Source organism: Scardinius erythrophthalmus, assembly GCF_964197995.2.
Source record: "Scardinius erythrophthalmus genome assembly, chromosome: 15".
Lineage (NCBI taxonomy): Eukaryota > Metazoa > Chordata > Actinopteri > Cypriniformes > Leuciscidae > Scardinius > Scardinius erythrophthalmus.
Window position 1 is genome coordinate 32,155,823 of NC_138235.1, and position 13,753 is coordinate 32,169,575.

General features: G+C 37.1%; 1 protein-coding gene across 5 annotated transcripts in view; it reads right to left on the reverse strand.

The window, feature by feature from the left end:
- Positions 1-88: 88 nt before the first annotated feature.
- The window catches only part of fbxo25 (F-box protein 25), a 26,629-nt gene continuing 12,964 nt past the window's right edge, over positions 89-13,753 (reverse strand). Inside the window, exons 1-11 of one of the 5 annotated variants that reach the window (XM_081386266.1) lie at positions 12,175-12,274; positions 11,639-11,789; positions 10,733-10,836; positions 9,588-9,637; positions 9,333-9,425; positions 7,019-7,112; positions 6,690-6,874; positions 6,147-6,329; positions 3,642-3,785; positions 2,828-2,854; positions 90-1,181 (exon numbers count right to left, since the gene is read on the reverse strand). In XM_081386266.1, coding sequence (XP_081242392.1) covers positions 1,092-1,181; positions 2,828-2,854; positions 3,642-3,785; positions 6,147-6,329; positions 6,690-6,874; positions 7,019-7,112; positions 9,333-9,425; positions 9,588-9,637; positions 10,733-10,836; positions 11,639-11,766 — 1,098 coding nt within the window. In that variant the 5' untranslated portion in view covers positions 11,767-11,789; positions 12,175-12,274 and the 3' untranslated portion in view covers positions 90-1,091. Of the gene's footprint in view, positions 1,182-2,827; positions 2,855-3,641; positions 3,786-6,146; positions 6,330-6,689; positions 6,875-7,018; positions 7,113-9,332; positions 9,426-9,587; positions 9,638-10,732; positions 10,837-11,638; positions 11,790-12,104; positions 12,275-13,753 lie in introns of those variants that run through there. The other 4 variants (XM_081386267.1, XM_081386269.1, XM_081386270.1 and 1 more) reach the window with 4 other exon arrangements.

The following is a 13,753-nucleotide window of genomic DNA, read 5'->3' on the forward strand; positions in this document are numbered from 1 at the left end:
TTCGTTTTATGAACTCTTTATGAACTTTTTGAAGGGTCAAAGTGGTAGCTGCGTAGACTGTCAATGGAGGGACAGAAATCTTTGATTTCATCAAAAAAGTCTAGCTCTTTATTATCAGTGTTGAGGAACAAAATTATTTATAAACGATTTATTTTAATTCTCCGTGCTAATTTGTGAACTAAAATAGCTGATTTAATTATTTTACAAATTTTGAAAGAAGCAGAGGAGCTTTCAGATAGATGGAAACAAACAAATGTTGTTGGGTTTTTTTTTTTTTTTTCAAAAAATTTAATTATTTTAGATAATATATCTGGCAAATGCTTGATAGTACCAAACACATCCTACAGTTCAGCCATTTCAATAACATTACAGTAATAGTAAAGGAATATTACAAAGTTCAGAGAAAGGATATAAAATACATTTTTTCATAAATAGCAAAGCTTACATTAGATTTTCCGTCTGCCCTCACGACAGACTTAACAAAAGTGTATCGTAAAAAGTTGTTTTGTGCAGCAAATGCAAATGTAGACTTTAGTGTTGACGCATCAAATACATACGCACAGCACGACAAGACAACACAAGAACTCACGTAAACATTAACCTACGACTATTTCTGACGTGCATTCCATCGGTACAGAAATGAAAACACATCCACGAAAAGACAAGATAACCTCCGTTTAGGATCTCCCACGCTTTTCCCTTCAGTTCATCTTTCACAAAATCAGGTTTGTTTTGCTTTTAACACACAATCCTTCCCATATCCCGCCTCTTTTCACGTGCTCGGAGAACAGATGAACACAACGGGGAACAAGAAAAAGAAATTAACAGTAATATTATGACATCTTTCCATGATAAGCCCTTAAAATTTGAGCGAGGCAAAGAGAAAATTCAATCATTCGTTACATAGTCAGAGGATTGAAATTTCACACTTTTTAATCATAGAACACTGTCTGGGAAACGTCAAGGGGAAGTCAAGGTTGACAGGGTTGGAGCACAGAGTGGAAAAAGGTTCAGAGTGTTGGTTAGAGGTGTTTGTTTGCAGGTGTTCCAGAGGAGAAGGGAAGGCGAGAGGTCCGAGAACATTCTGAATTTCAGAACTTGAAGAGGTCTATGAAGTGCTGGGGAGAGACCGAGGTGAGGCAGCTGTCGGGATCGTTGGCCGTGCAAGGATGTCCCGAGTCCTGCGATGATGGAAAGAGAAGGCGGTCAAAATCAGATTTCAAACTTTTTGGAGGAAAACGTCAGTGCTTTTTGTCCATGCAAAAGTTGCAGCCACATTATGTTTCCATACATTTAGCACAAAATAGGAATATCGCATAAAATATTTGCGAATAAAGCACTGTTTCCATCCCATGTGATCAGGAGAACAAAATCGCCACTTACTGGGAAATTGGCGCAAAATATCATTAATAAAGTTGCTGCAATCGAGGAAGCCACTGTGGCTCTTTTATCGTATATCATAAATGACTTGCTGAAACGCTGTCATGTTATTTTGCGTTAAGATGCCTGATGTTTGGGAATACAATCATGTGACCAAAAGGGAATTAAACCAAATCATTCTAATGACAGACTTTGGATCAGTTATCCGATCACAGCGCATCAAGGGAATTATTCGGTAAATGTGTTTCCATCATAGTTTATGAGCATGTCTTCTTATCAGATAAAAATATTATCTGCTTCAATTGAGCGCATAAGATTTTTAGAATGTATGCTCATCTTGGTGTTTCCATCCAGCAGTTTTTGTCTATTAAATCCACATAAAAATAGGTGGATGAAAACATAACTACTGTTAGGTTGCTAGGGTCTCTCTATCAATCATCCGTCAGACAAAAATTCTGATAGAATTCCGATATTCTGATTCCGTAATTCTAATAGATTAGAAAAGGTCAAACACACCTGAAGTGTAATACTCAGTGTTAGCGATCTGTTCTAATTCCTAACTCTTAAGTAGAAGCAAAAATTATAGTTACTGACACTGCATGTTCAAGTGATGTTCAAGCATGTTCAAGTGATCAGCAGAGATGAGCATTAACGCATGTGTCCACCAAAGCATTTTTTTGCCAGTTGAAAACTGGCTCTTCTGAAAATGCCTTGCAGTGTTTTTTTCAGTTGAGATGTTATATGTGCTGATGCGTAAAATCCGTGGAACTGTTACTAGTATCTGATTTCGCAAATAGTTTGTTTCTGAATATAAAAATGCCGACACAATGTAACACACCTGTGCTGCCACTAGTTTTTGCTTGGTGTTGTCATTTGTTATCGTTGAACAAGCAGAATGTGACGGTTGTACGGTGTGGTATTTGTCCCGCACCTCCTCCACTGTGATTGGACGGCTGGATAAAAATTGACAGTGATGAGCGCTGCGTTTTACACAAAGTTGAACTTACTTTAACTCTCTGCGACCGGTAAAAAAAAAGAAGAGCACTCAGAGTGAAATAGACACCTCATCACACTGCTGCCGTTTTAAAAACGCAGTGCTCCCATTAAAAAAAAAAAAAAAAAAAACGGGAAAAATATGCTAGCCTCGGGAGAAAAACGCTTTAGTGGACACACAGCCTTAATGTATAATGTTGATGTGATTGTGAAACACAAAAGAAATGAAAAAAAAAGAGACATTCTACAAAAAAGATAAATACATCTACTCAAATATTAAGAATACAAACAAGACAGATCAAGTCCAGTTGATTTGAATGGATTGAAGTGTAAGAAAGAATGACGGGCAGAAACAGAAAAAGACGACAGGTGAAGAGAAAAAGAAAAAAACAAATTTTATTAACAGACAATGATTTTAAAAAGCTGGCACATTAATATCAGATTTAGCATGTACCTTAAATATCAAAGCCAGGTGTCTGTCCTTTGGGAGATAAGGGACCAGGAGGAGAACAGGAAAATAATCAAAAGGTCAAAGGGTACAAGAAAAGGGCTGATATCACAGAGGGCAAATTTAGAAGATATAACCTAAAACTGTTAAAATTAAACTTTTTGAAGTGAAAATATGTATGTTAGAACTAACACTTCAATATCTGTCATCATTTATTTAATTGAGTGTAGTGTCATTTTTAGGTGAACTATTCAGAATAACTATACATAATTATACAACCGCTGAAAATTTTGGGAGGGTTTTTTTGTTGTTTTTTTAAGATATTTATACTTTTATTCAGCATGGATGCATTCAATTTATCAAAAGTGACAGTAAAGACATTTATAATGTTACAAAAGATTAATATTTCAAATAAATAAACTTTATATTCATCAAAGGATGCTGAAAAACATTTACAAAAAAATTGAATTAGAGTTTCCACGAAAATAATAAGCAGAAAAACTGTTTTCAACCATGGTAATAATAAGAAATGCTTCTAAATCAGCATATTAGAATTTCTAACACTGAATTCATCACAGGAATAAATTACATTTATGTTTTAAATATATATTTTTTTTAAATCACTGAAACAAACTGATGCTTATCAATTAATATGTGGGTCTATAAGGGGTTTCTGACTCCAAACTGCAGTTCTAGAAGATCACAACACTGGGAAACATTTGAGAAGAGCACTTATATCTAAATAGACACATAATCCGGATGGATGTCCTACTGTTTATTCACGGCCCAGAATGTTTGACATTTAAAAAGGATTTCTTACGTTCCAGAAGAGGATGCTACAGTGCCTGCAGAACTGCAGAGTGTCTCCGTACTGCTCTTTCTGAGGGTAGTATTTCTGAAGTGTGAAAAACATCAGCTTCCAGTCCACATGGCCCTTCTCTGACAGAATCAAGTGCCTGCAGAACTGCACACACACAAACACAGAGACCTCTGTGAGTTCTGCTGAGAAACAGAGACCTCTCTTGCACACCAGTGGTTTATAGGCCTGTGTGCATGATGGATAGACTGTGAAAAAAGAGGGACAGTGCATCTCTGCTTCCTTTCACTGTAGAAAACTGAAGCCAAAATATCCCAGTAACGGCCGTTGCCGATTCCGTGCTTCGGAGGCCGAGTCTGCGCAGTAGTGATGGAGCCGGTCTGGTGAGAAATCGGGTCTCCTTTAGGACCCCGAGAGATCCCATTGGTTTAACTGACTTTTAATGGGTGGTATTTTTAGCACCTGATTACAGTTCTTGCAAAAAACACATTATGATCTATATCGTTTAAAGTGCGTTATAATGATCATTAATGTATTTTAAATTACATGGTTCATTTACTAGCATAGAACTGAAGCTATAGGTTGCGAAATCAAGCATTTCTCATTCTTACAGTTTGAGAAATGATCCGATTAGCCTGCTAGCTTAGCTTATATTATTTAGGTTTTGTTTTTTTTGCTTCCAATATAGTTCCCAATTACACGTTTCAAATTAATGATGTTTGTGTGAACATAGAATGACAATTAATTTATTAAAAATGTTTTATATACTATACCACATTACAATTATTGTGTACAATTAATATTAAATTACTTGTACAGAACATAGTATGTTGCAACAATCCTTATCCTTATAAAAAAATATATATTGTTAGGCATGCTTGGGTTTCCAGTTTGATTTATTATGCAATACATAGGCATTCATTCTATATTTCAAGCATGTTGTTTGTGTACTTAAAGGGATAGTTCACTTTGAAATTAATTTTTGATATGTTTTATCTTACCTCAAGGGCATCCAAGATGTAGGTGTCTTTGTTTCCGCAGTAGTTTCAATTTTGATATTTTTAGGTCAAACCGTTCTTGTCTGTCAGTCATATAATGCAGGTCTACGGTCACTGTCTCAAAACACAAGCACAGAGTCCAAATTAAAACAATTCCCCATCGTCCAAATGAAACAATTCCCCATCGTAAGTACACATTGATGGCCTAAGACACGAAACGAGCGGTTTGTGTGAGAAAACGAACAGTATTTATATCGTTTTTAGCTCTTGAAAACAGCACACGTCCAAATGATCTGACGGCGCGGGCGGGTATAGATATATACATAGATGTCGCCTTGGCTACTGCAGTTCATTGGAACGAAACCGTAGCGAAGGCGACTTCTATGTATATATCTATACCCGCCCGCGCCGTCAGATCATTTGGACGTGTGCTGTTTTCAAGAGCTAAAAACGATATAAATACTGTTCGTTTTCTCACACAAACCGCTCGTTTCGTGTCTTAGGCCATCAATGTGTACTTACGATGGGGAATTGTTTCATTTGGACGATGGGGAATTGTTTTAATTTGGACTTTGTGCACGCTCTTTGAGACAGTGACCGTAGACCTGCATGAAATGACTGACAGACAAGAACGGTTTGACCTAAAAATATCCAAATTGAAACTACTGCGGAAAAAAAGACACCTACATCTTGGATGCCCTTGAGGTAAGCTAAAACATACCAAAATTTATTTTCAAAGTGAACTATCCCTTTAATGTAATAAACATCATGCAATAGTTAAATAGGTTATAAATTATAATTAGTCAAGACATTGTGACAACTTTTGATCAGGCATTACCGCCTGGGTCCTAAAGGAGACCCAATTCCAGGGGGGGGGGGCTCGATTTCTCATGACACCACACATACTCCCACTCCCGCAGACTCAATCGCAAGCACAGCTGTCAATCATGACGCTAAACCCCATTTTATAGCATCAAATAACTAACTAAAACTAAACTTACTTGGAAAACGAAGACTTAAACATAAGTCTGCGTGATGAGAACTGCCTAAAATTATAGAAACCATTTTGGAATTTTTTGTTTGTTTGGCTCGAGTCCCATTGGATTATACGGAGAGGGCGGGGTTTAATACCTATACTGCAGCCAGCCACCAGGGGGCGATTGAAATGCTTTGGCTTCACTTTTCAGGGCTTGTGTGGCACACTTGGCATGATGCCTCTGTACTGCCATCTTGTGTTCAAATTAAGCCGCTGACTCAATTTTCAGCCATTCTAAATCTCCAAAATGATTCATATAAAAGAATCTCAGACAAAACCTCATTCATAAGTGCCTAAACAGACATTCATATCTAGGTGATACTTCAATTGGGGCCACCTCTGACCACTTGAAATCTTGAAAATATAAATATTGATATAGTATTTGTGATGCTGTGTGTGATGGTAAAACGAATAATATTCTCCAATTGACTAAACATCCAATTATGAGTGACTTAATAAATTCTTATTCCTCACCTGTTTCTCAGCAAAATGAAACTGGCACAGTTTCTTCCACAGTTGCCGGTCCTCACTGAGCACGTGCAGTGTTGGTGTGGCTTGTCCCAGATTGATGATGTCACAGGCATCAGTAAACTTGTACAGAATGTTGTTTTGCATGTGCAAAGGGAGGTCGCTCAGTGTCATCCCATTTGAAAGTTGCTGCAAAGAAACATATTTAGCGTTATGTATGTAAATACAAACAGAAGGTTGTTGTCAAGTACAACCACAAGAAATACAACAGTTTGAACAGTTTACTTTAGTCCAAAAATTAATCAGACAGCAATCTTAAATATACATTATTTATATAATTTGATAACGTATATATATATTGCATATTATGTATATTAATTAGTCATCCCACAACCAACTAGATGTGGCTGAAATTGACTATTCCATTTATATAAATGTAATTTTTTTCTATCTTTAATTTATTTATTTTTGATAAAATAGATATAGGTAGGTTTTTGAAAAATATTTCTGCACTTCCCTAACCCATATAAAGATTGTGAAAAAGACTACCTTTGGAATTTGCAAATTGTTGAGCTGCTGTTGCCAGATTAGGATGGTTTCTAAACGGCAGGCCCAAATGTTGATGTTGCCGACCAACACAGACCTCCCAACTTCTCGGATGAGCATGCAGAGGGTGGAGCTTAGATCATGCAGCAACGCCTTGATCAGTCGAGGGTTCTGATGGTCATCCAGAACTGCCAAACAAACCAATAGCGAATCATTACCAATTTTTAATATCATTTTGTAGATGCACATATTTCAGGCCAGTATGGTTTCTGCATGAAAGTGTTCATTCACAGAAAAAGGAGTCTGTGAATGATGCTGAAAGACCAGCTCACCTTTTCTCACAATCTTCTCCAGGACATTAAAATAGTTTTTCTGAGCAGCTCCACTCAAAGACGTGAGTTGGGACTTGGCAATCAACTGCAGAAGCTAAGAGAAAAAGAAACAGAGAGGGTGAAGTGGGAGAAAATAGGCCTTTATCACAGTCTGTGCGTCATCACATCCGGCTCAGATTAGTAGCGTAAACTTACTATTTACTATACACATACTATATACTGCATTATTGTCAATGGACGGATGGCACTTTTGAGAAGAAAATTAAACTACTGGTAATTTAGTTGAACTTAAAGGTGCTCTAAGTGATGTTGGGTGACGTCACTTCTTGTTGACGTTCAAAGTATTGTCAAACAAAACGGAGGCTAGCTAGACCCTCCCTCCTCCTCCGCACACTAACCCCCCAAATCCTTCTTGTCGGTTATTGGCTGGAACAGTTTGTTATGTTTCGTGGTGCAGGTTGGCCCAGTTTGTTTTTGTTGCCGTTTGTGGAGCCTGGGGTGTCTACAGAGACCGCGTTTTTTTACAGTGTGTTCAGGGGACAGGCAGCTAGCGGATGGTGAGGAGTTGTTTGCCGTATGTGACAAAAAGTGGTTTGGCCTAAAAAATGCGTGACATCGCTTAGAGCACCTTTAACAATAAACGTCAATATTTAAAACTGTTTATCTAGACTTACATTATACCCTACTATGTATGTCATCTTTCATTTGATTGTAACATTATCTGAGAAACTGCCAGTCATGAGATAAACGAGCAGCACACAGCTCAAGTTACTGCCAAAGGAATAATCGGACTGATTTCATTTTACATTTACATTTATGCATTTGGCAGACGCTTTTATCCAAAGCGACTTACGTTGCATTTCAAGGTACACATTTTACATTTTTATCAGTTCTTGCTTTCCCTGGGAATCGAACCCATGACCTTGGCTCTACTGTTTGAGCTACAGGAAAGCTGTAAATCAATTTATTTTTAATGTTATCTTGTTTATTTTTGCATTACATTACCAGCCATTTTTTGTCAACAGTACAAATCCAATCATTGCACGCTTACGATGATCAAATCAGTTATTTTTATTCACGTATGGCCTGGAAATGTTCCTTTATTTAAATAACTTCAATCCGATCTAATTATTGATGATTGCATCGTAAAGTAAGCTTTGTCTAATTGTAATGCACTTTAATGTGATCTGTTGTTTGTATTGTATTATTGCAGTTCTGTAATAAAATAAGGTGATCAGACTCTGATACAGTATGGCTTGCTTTAAATCACTGAATATGTGTCGGAATCAACACCCTTTTTCTTTGTTTCACAATACTCAGTTAAAGGTGCTGTATGTAGTTTTCAGCGACCTCTAGCGGTGATGTTTCAGATTGCAACCAATAAGTTTACAAGCGCGTGCTCTTGCGCGTGCTCGAATTTATGAGCACTGTGTGTACCTTCAGACTGAGACGCAACACACCGGAGAAAGCATCACACAACATGCTGGAAACTAAGGTAAACTCCCACTGCAACGTTACAATAATAGGCTACTTTTATCAGCTTGACGTTGAACTAATGCTCCATGCTCGTACTATGATAAGTATGGAACCCTATCAACCATGCCGAATTTTGCCTCTGCAAGCACCACTTCACATTTTCTTCAGAAAATGTGCATTCTAGGTAAGGTTTCTCCATTATTCAAATGCCCTGCCGATGTTGAGCCGTGTTTTTTCACTCGAAGTTCATGCGATTCACGTCTGGCCTTACGAGCTTCAGCAGAATTTTTTTTTTCTTTTTTTTTTTTTTTTTATCAATATGTGGAGTTTTTGTTGGAGTCTGTGTTGTGCTGGGAGCAGGTCGTTTCTTAGTGTTATCAGACATGTCATACGTTGCATAAGTCATAAGTCCATGTCATAAGTTGCAGTGTCGTCGCTGTTGAGTGCAAAGTCAGTAAGCTAGACGAGGCGAGAGGCCCGGCACCTTCACATAAAAATAAGAATACTTGCTTTCCGAGGTAATAGCAAAACCCGCAAAGTGGATCATTTTAATGTGAGATTACAACCCCTTCACACACAGGCAATAAAAAAAGGATTAATTTTAGTAGAAAAGTTACATACAGCACCTTTAATGATTGTAAGCTGAGGATGGTGTCTTTAGAAGAAGTATCTGTGCTGAATTTTACATTAAAAAATCCCTATGAGCCATTGATACAGGCTTCAGTGGAAGTTCTTTCCGCTTTTCGAACACGGAAGTGTGATAAAGGCCTGTGATTTCAATAGAGAGAGGTATTCAACTGTATTCAGCAATTGTTCAGCAGAGATCATAATATCTTACTTTGACTACATAGTTGAATCGCCGCACATCCTGAATGGCACTGGAAAAGTCCAGACGATTGAAGGCCTCACCAAGCGTACAGTACCCATGTCTCTGGAACAACAAACACACGGTGTGCATTGAAAGAGATTGAAAAAGACTATTGACAGAACTGTAAAATATAAACAATGACGTATAACTTTGTGTGACTTATGTTATGTATTTGCTACTTTTTGAGTCTTGTACATGTGGATGCTATGACATAATTCCTCTCACCTCTCTCGTACTCTCCTTCTGAACGTAGATCCATCTCTCCTGGAACAAAACTAAGAAAAAGGATAAAATATATTTAACCCATATATTACACCCTTAAAGGGATAGTCCACCCAAAAATTTAAATTACGTCATCATTTAGTTAACAAACTTGTATGACTTTCTTTCTTCTGTTGAACACAAAAGAATATATTTTGAAGAATGTTGGTACAGTTTTGATTCCCATTGACTTCCAATGTATGGACAAAAAATACAATGGAAATCAATGGAAACAGAAACTCTTTGGTTTATCAACATTCTTCAAAAATATCTTCTTTTGTGTTCAGCAGAAGAAACTTATACAGGTTTGGAACAACATGAGGGTGAGTAAATGATGACACAATTTTCATTTTTGGGTGAACTATCCCTTTAACTGCTTAGGTTTTTATTTGCATTTATCTGTAATTGGATGGGATGCGAAAAAAAACTACTATTAAATTTGTTATTACACAGATCATAGGAAAACTTGATTCTGATTAGTCCAATATAGCATTCTGTGGTCATATATTTTGTATAATGACCACTAAACTGTATAATTGCCCATTGTCCCAAAAAACTATAGTTCACTTTTAAAATGTTCGATATTTTTATGTAAAAATATGTACTAACTAGCAATTATCACACAGCTCTGGAAAACTTAATTCTGATTGGTCAATTATGTGTATAATGACCACTGAACTTTATAATGGCCCACTGTTCCAGAAATTCTATCTCCCTGTTAAAGGGATAGTTCACCCCAAAAATTAAAATTCTGTCATCATTTACTCACCCTCAAGTTGTTCCAAACCTGTATGAGTTTCTTTCATCTGTTGAAGATATTTTGAAGAATGCTGGGAACCAGACAGTTTGACTTCCATAGTATTTTTTCCAACTATGGAAGTCATTAGCTACCGTCAACTGTTTGGAACAACTTGATGACAAAATGTTCATTTTTGGATAAACTACCCCTTTAAATTTGAGATCACTGTTGTGTGATATATTTTTGTATAACGACTGCTAAACTGCATAATCGCCTATTCTCCAAAGAAACTCTAATTCACTTTGAAATTTAAGATCATTATTGTAATTAAGTGTGAGGGTGATGCAATTAAATATGATGTAATATTTACACTGTGACTTAGTGTTGTTGTTGAAAAAGTCCTTTTTTCTCTTCTTGGCTGCTACTTCACAGACATCTCCCACGTAGACGTTCTCCTTGTTGTCGTTGTCCAATCTGGAGAGTTAATAAGGTAAAGTTAATCATGACAATCCCAAAATAAGCTTTAGGCATTACGTTTACATTAAAGGCATCTAGCAGAGGCTCCTATTCAGAGCGACCTACAAAAAGTATTATATCATGTGATCAACAGATGGAAAGCATGCAATTTAGACGCTGCTAAGAGTACTAACTAGTAGACATAAACCTGATACCGAATGCAATAAAACTTTGTGCAAATAAACAAGCTAATGCAAGTTCTTTTTAATTATTAATCCCAGTCTTGCTGAATGAGGCGAGTCCTTATGATCTGAAGACGTTTTAGCTTACACAACGCACACAGGTGAGTGTTCGGTCTTTTGTCTAGTGAAATTTACAGTTACACACAGACAAAGGATGCAGATTCACCCTAAAGCCATCCAAATAACTACTTGCATCCCCACATAGCAGAAACCAGACAACCACGTTTCCTCAGTCTGACCAACCTCAGGTCTGTGTCCATGACAGCACGGTCAGATAAGGACCGTGTCAGTATTTTGTGTCTGAATACACACAAAACCAGTTTGTGGATGTCTGTTCGACGCTACTTCAGACAATAACCACAGGCGGTCACAATAACACAGTTCTAAACACGGATACCTGACTTCCCACACATGACACATACACACTTCCTTTTTAGTTTGTTTCTCAACGCTTTCTTTGGGTGGTGTAGCCTTTGTGGTTAAAGCTCGGAGGTGGAAACTGAAAGGTTGCTATCACTCTAGATCAAGATCCAACAATCACTCCACATTTTATTGATATAATTCATAGCATTTCTTACTCTTCCAAGCCAAGTTCATTGATGTTATCTCCCAAGTTGTGGCTGAAATATTCAAAGCGCTTCCAGCCATTCTCAGTTTTGATCCAGCTCCAGCCTGGTGATCTCCAGTCTTGGCCCAAGAAAGGCATCTTCTTCCACCTGCTCCAAAAACCTGAATACAAGAGACTCTTATCTCAAACCGTTATAACACGTCAAAGGCTTTATCATTAACGTTATGATCTGACAAGACAACCCACAATAACTGTCATTCAAAGCGTAAAAAGCCTTTGTTCACAATCTTGATGTAAATCATTATCTCTGAAAATACAAACATTTTGCATTTTGATGTTAATTTTTAAATTGCATTTAAACTCTGGCTTCTGTACCAACTACGTTACTGTCAACAAATTTGCTCAAATGCAAAGCCTGCCAAGAACCTTATCTTTCTAAACGTCGACAAAACACTAAAGACAGCTTAAATATCTACCTCTATTGTTGTTTTACGCGCAAAGTAATGTATTTGCCTTGATAACGGACGTATATTTAACTTTACTTACAGCGATTCCTTTGTTATGGTGATAATTTTCTGCTTTTCGTTGAATATTGACGGAAGTAAACAGTCAGAAAAGCGGAATGTAAGACACGCCTCCCGTCGATTGTGATTGGCCATCGTATTTGTATTTATTGTGTTGCTACCCGGAATTCCCAAGCTGATTGGTTCGTGACGCTGTCGATCACTCGCCGATTTATCCCGAGCTCTCTGTCTCCGCAGCTTCTTACACGTGATACAGACGTTGCACATGTTGTCATGTTTTGATTTTCTAATGGGGGAAGGGAAATGGATAGAATGAGCGATGGAATAGACTGACCAGTCATGTTGGATAATAACATCACAAAAATAAACATTTCCACTGCTTGGTTTTGGATAGCAGTATAATATAGGCTAGGTTTATTTGTCACCCCCCTGAGCCTGCAGTGAGTACAAAGCTTTATGAGAGAAAATAGAAAAAGAAAAATCAAGTTAAAAGCAGCTAGAAAAAGTAAAAATGTCCATCAAGTCTTATTAAAAGTGTATTTTAATACTTATGTACTTATACTGCATTTTTATACTGTATACTTTGTTTGAGTTTCATTTACCTTGAAGTCTCACCCAAAAATTACAGTAGGCTAAAGTCAACATTTGAAGGGAAACATTTATCAAAGTTGTCCTACGACAAGAACGGGTATTGTTCAAAATTCATATAACTTTGATGAAAGGTTTTGATCCACTTCAAAATGTTGACTGTAGTTTTCAACACCTGGCACATATAGAAAAAAAACCTTGTCCTGAGAACACATTGCAAATAAAACATACCTTCATCATACTGTACAGTCGACACTTGTCAATGTGCTTTCTTTGTGTTCACTTGTTTACTCTAATAAATGACAGTATTGGATATGTCTTTATGTTTATATGGAGGACAGAATTCAAAACAATTTCCCAACAAGATTTTGGAGCATAGGTAATGACTGCTACAGACAACAACCATTTATGGTATAGAGGTTTGACTCAAAGCCCTTACTGATATATCCTTATGTGACATCTGACTCATATTTGTGTGAGGCAAAAACCCCACCTAGATGAAAGTCCAAACCGAGAAGTGTTGCGTAAGAAAAGTGACAGTCCACCCATGCTGCATAAATAATCATTTGCATAGCAAGTACTTGTTGTGTGTAGGTTTATTGCCAATGAAGAATGATATATTTATAAGGCTGACTCCTGGATAATTTGAACAGAATGGACAACAGCTAAATTGTAACACTATCTGAAGAGTATTTCGTAATTCATAATTACCTGAACAGAGACAAATTCCAAAAACTCATCGGACAGTCATGCATCTTTGTTTTTGATGCGGTTTCAGACAAACTTGTCGGTTTGGATTAAAAGATTAGAATAATTCTCTCATGCATTTAAAAATAACAGCTTTTCCAAAATCATTTAAAGTAGTGTAAATGCCACGAACACTCCCTCTGCAAGAACTAACCTGCCATAGTCTGCTTTAGGAGGCCAGAGGGGTACGTTTTTGTGTGCATGCAAAAACACTGCATTCAACAGAAGAATTTTTTCTCTCAAATGTTCAGTCATGTGCGAAATGA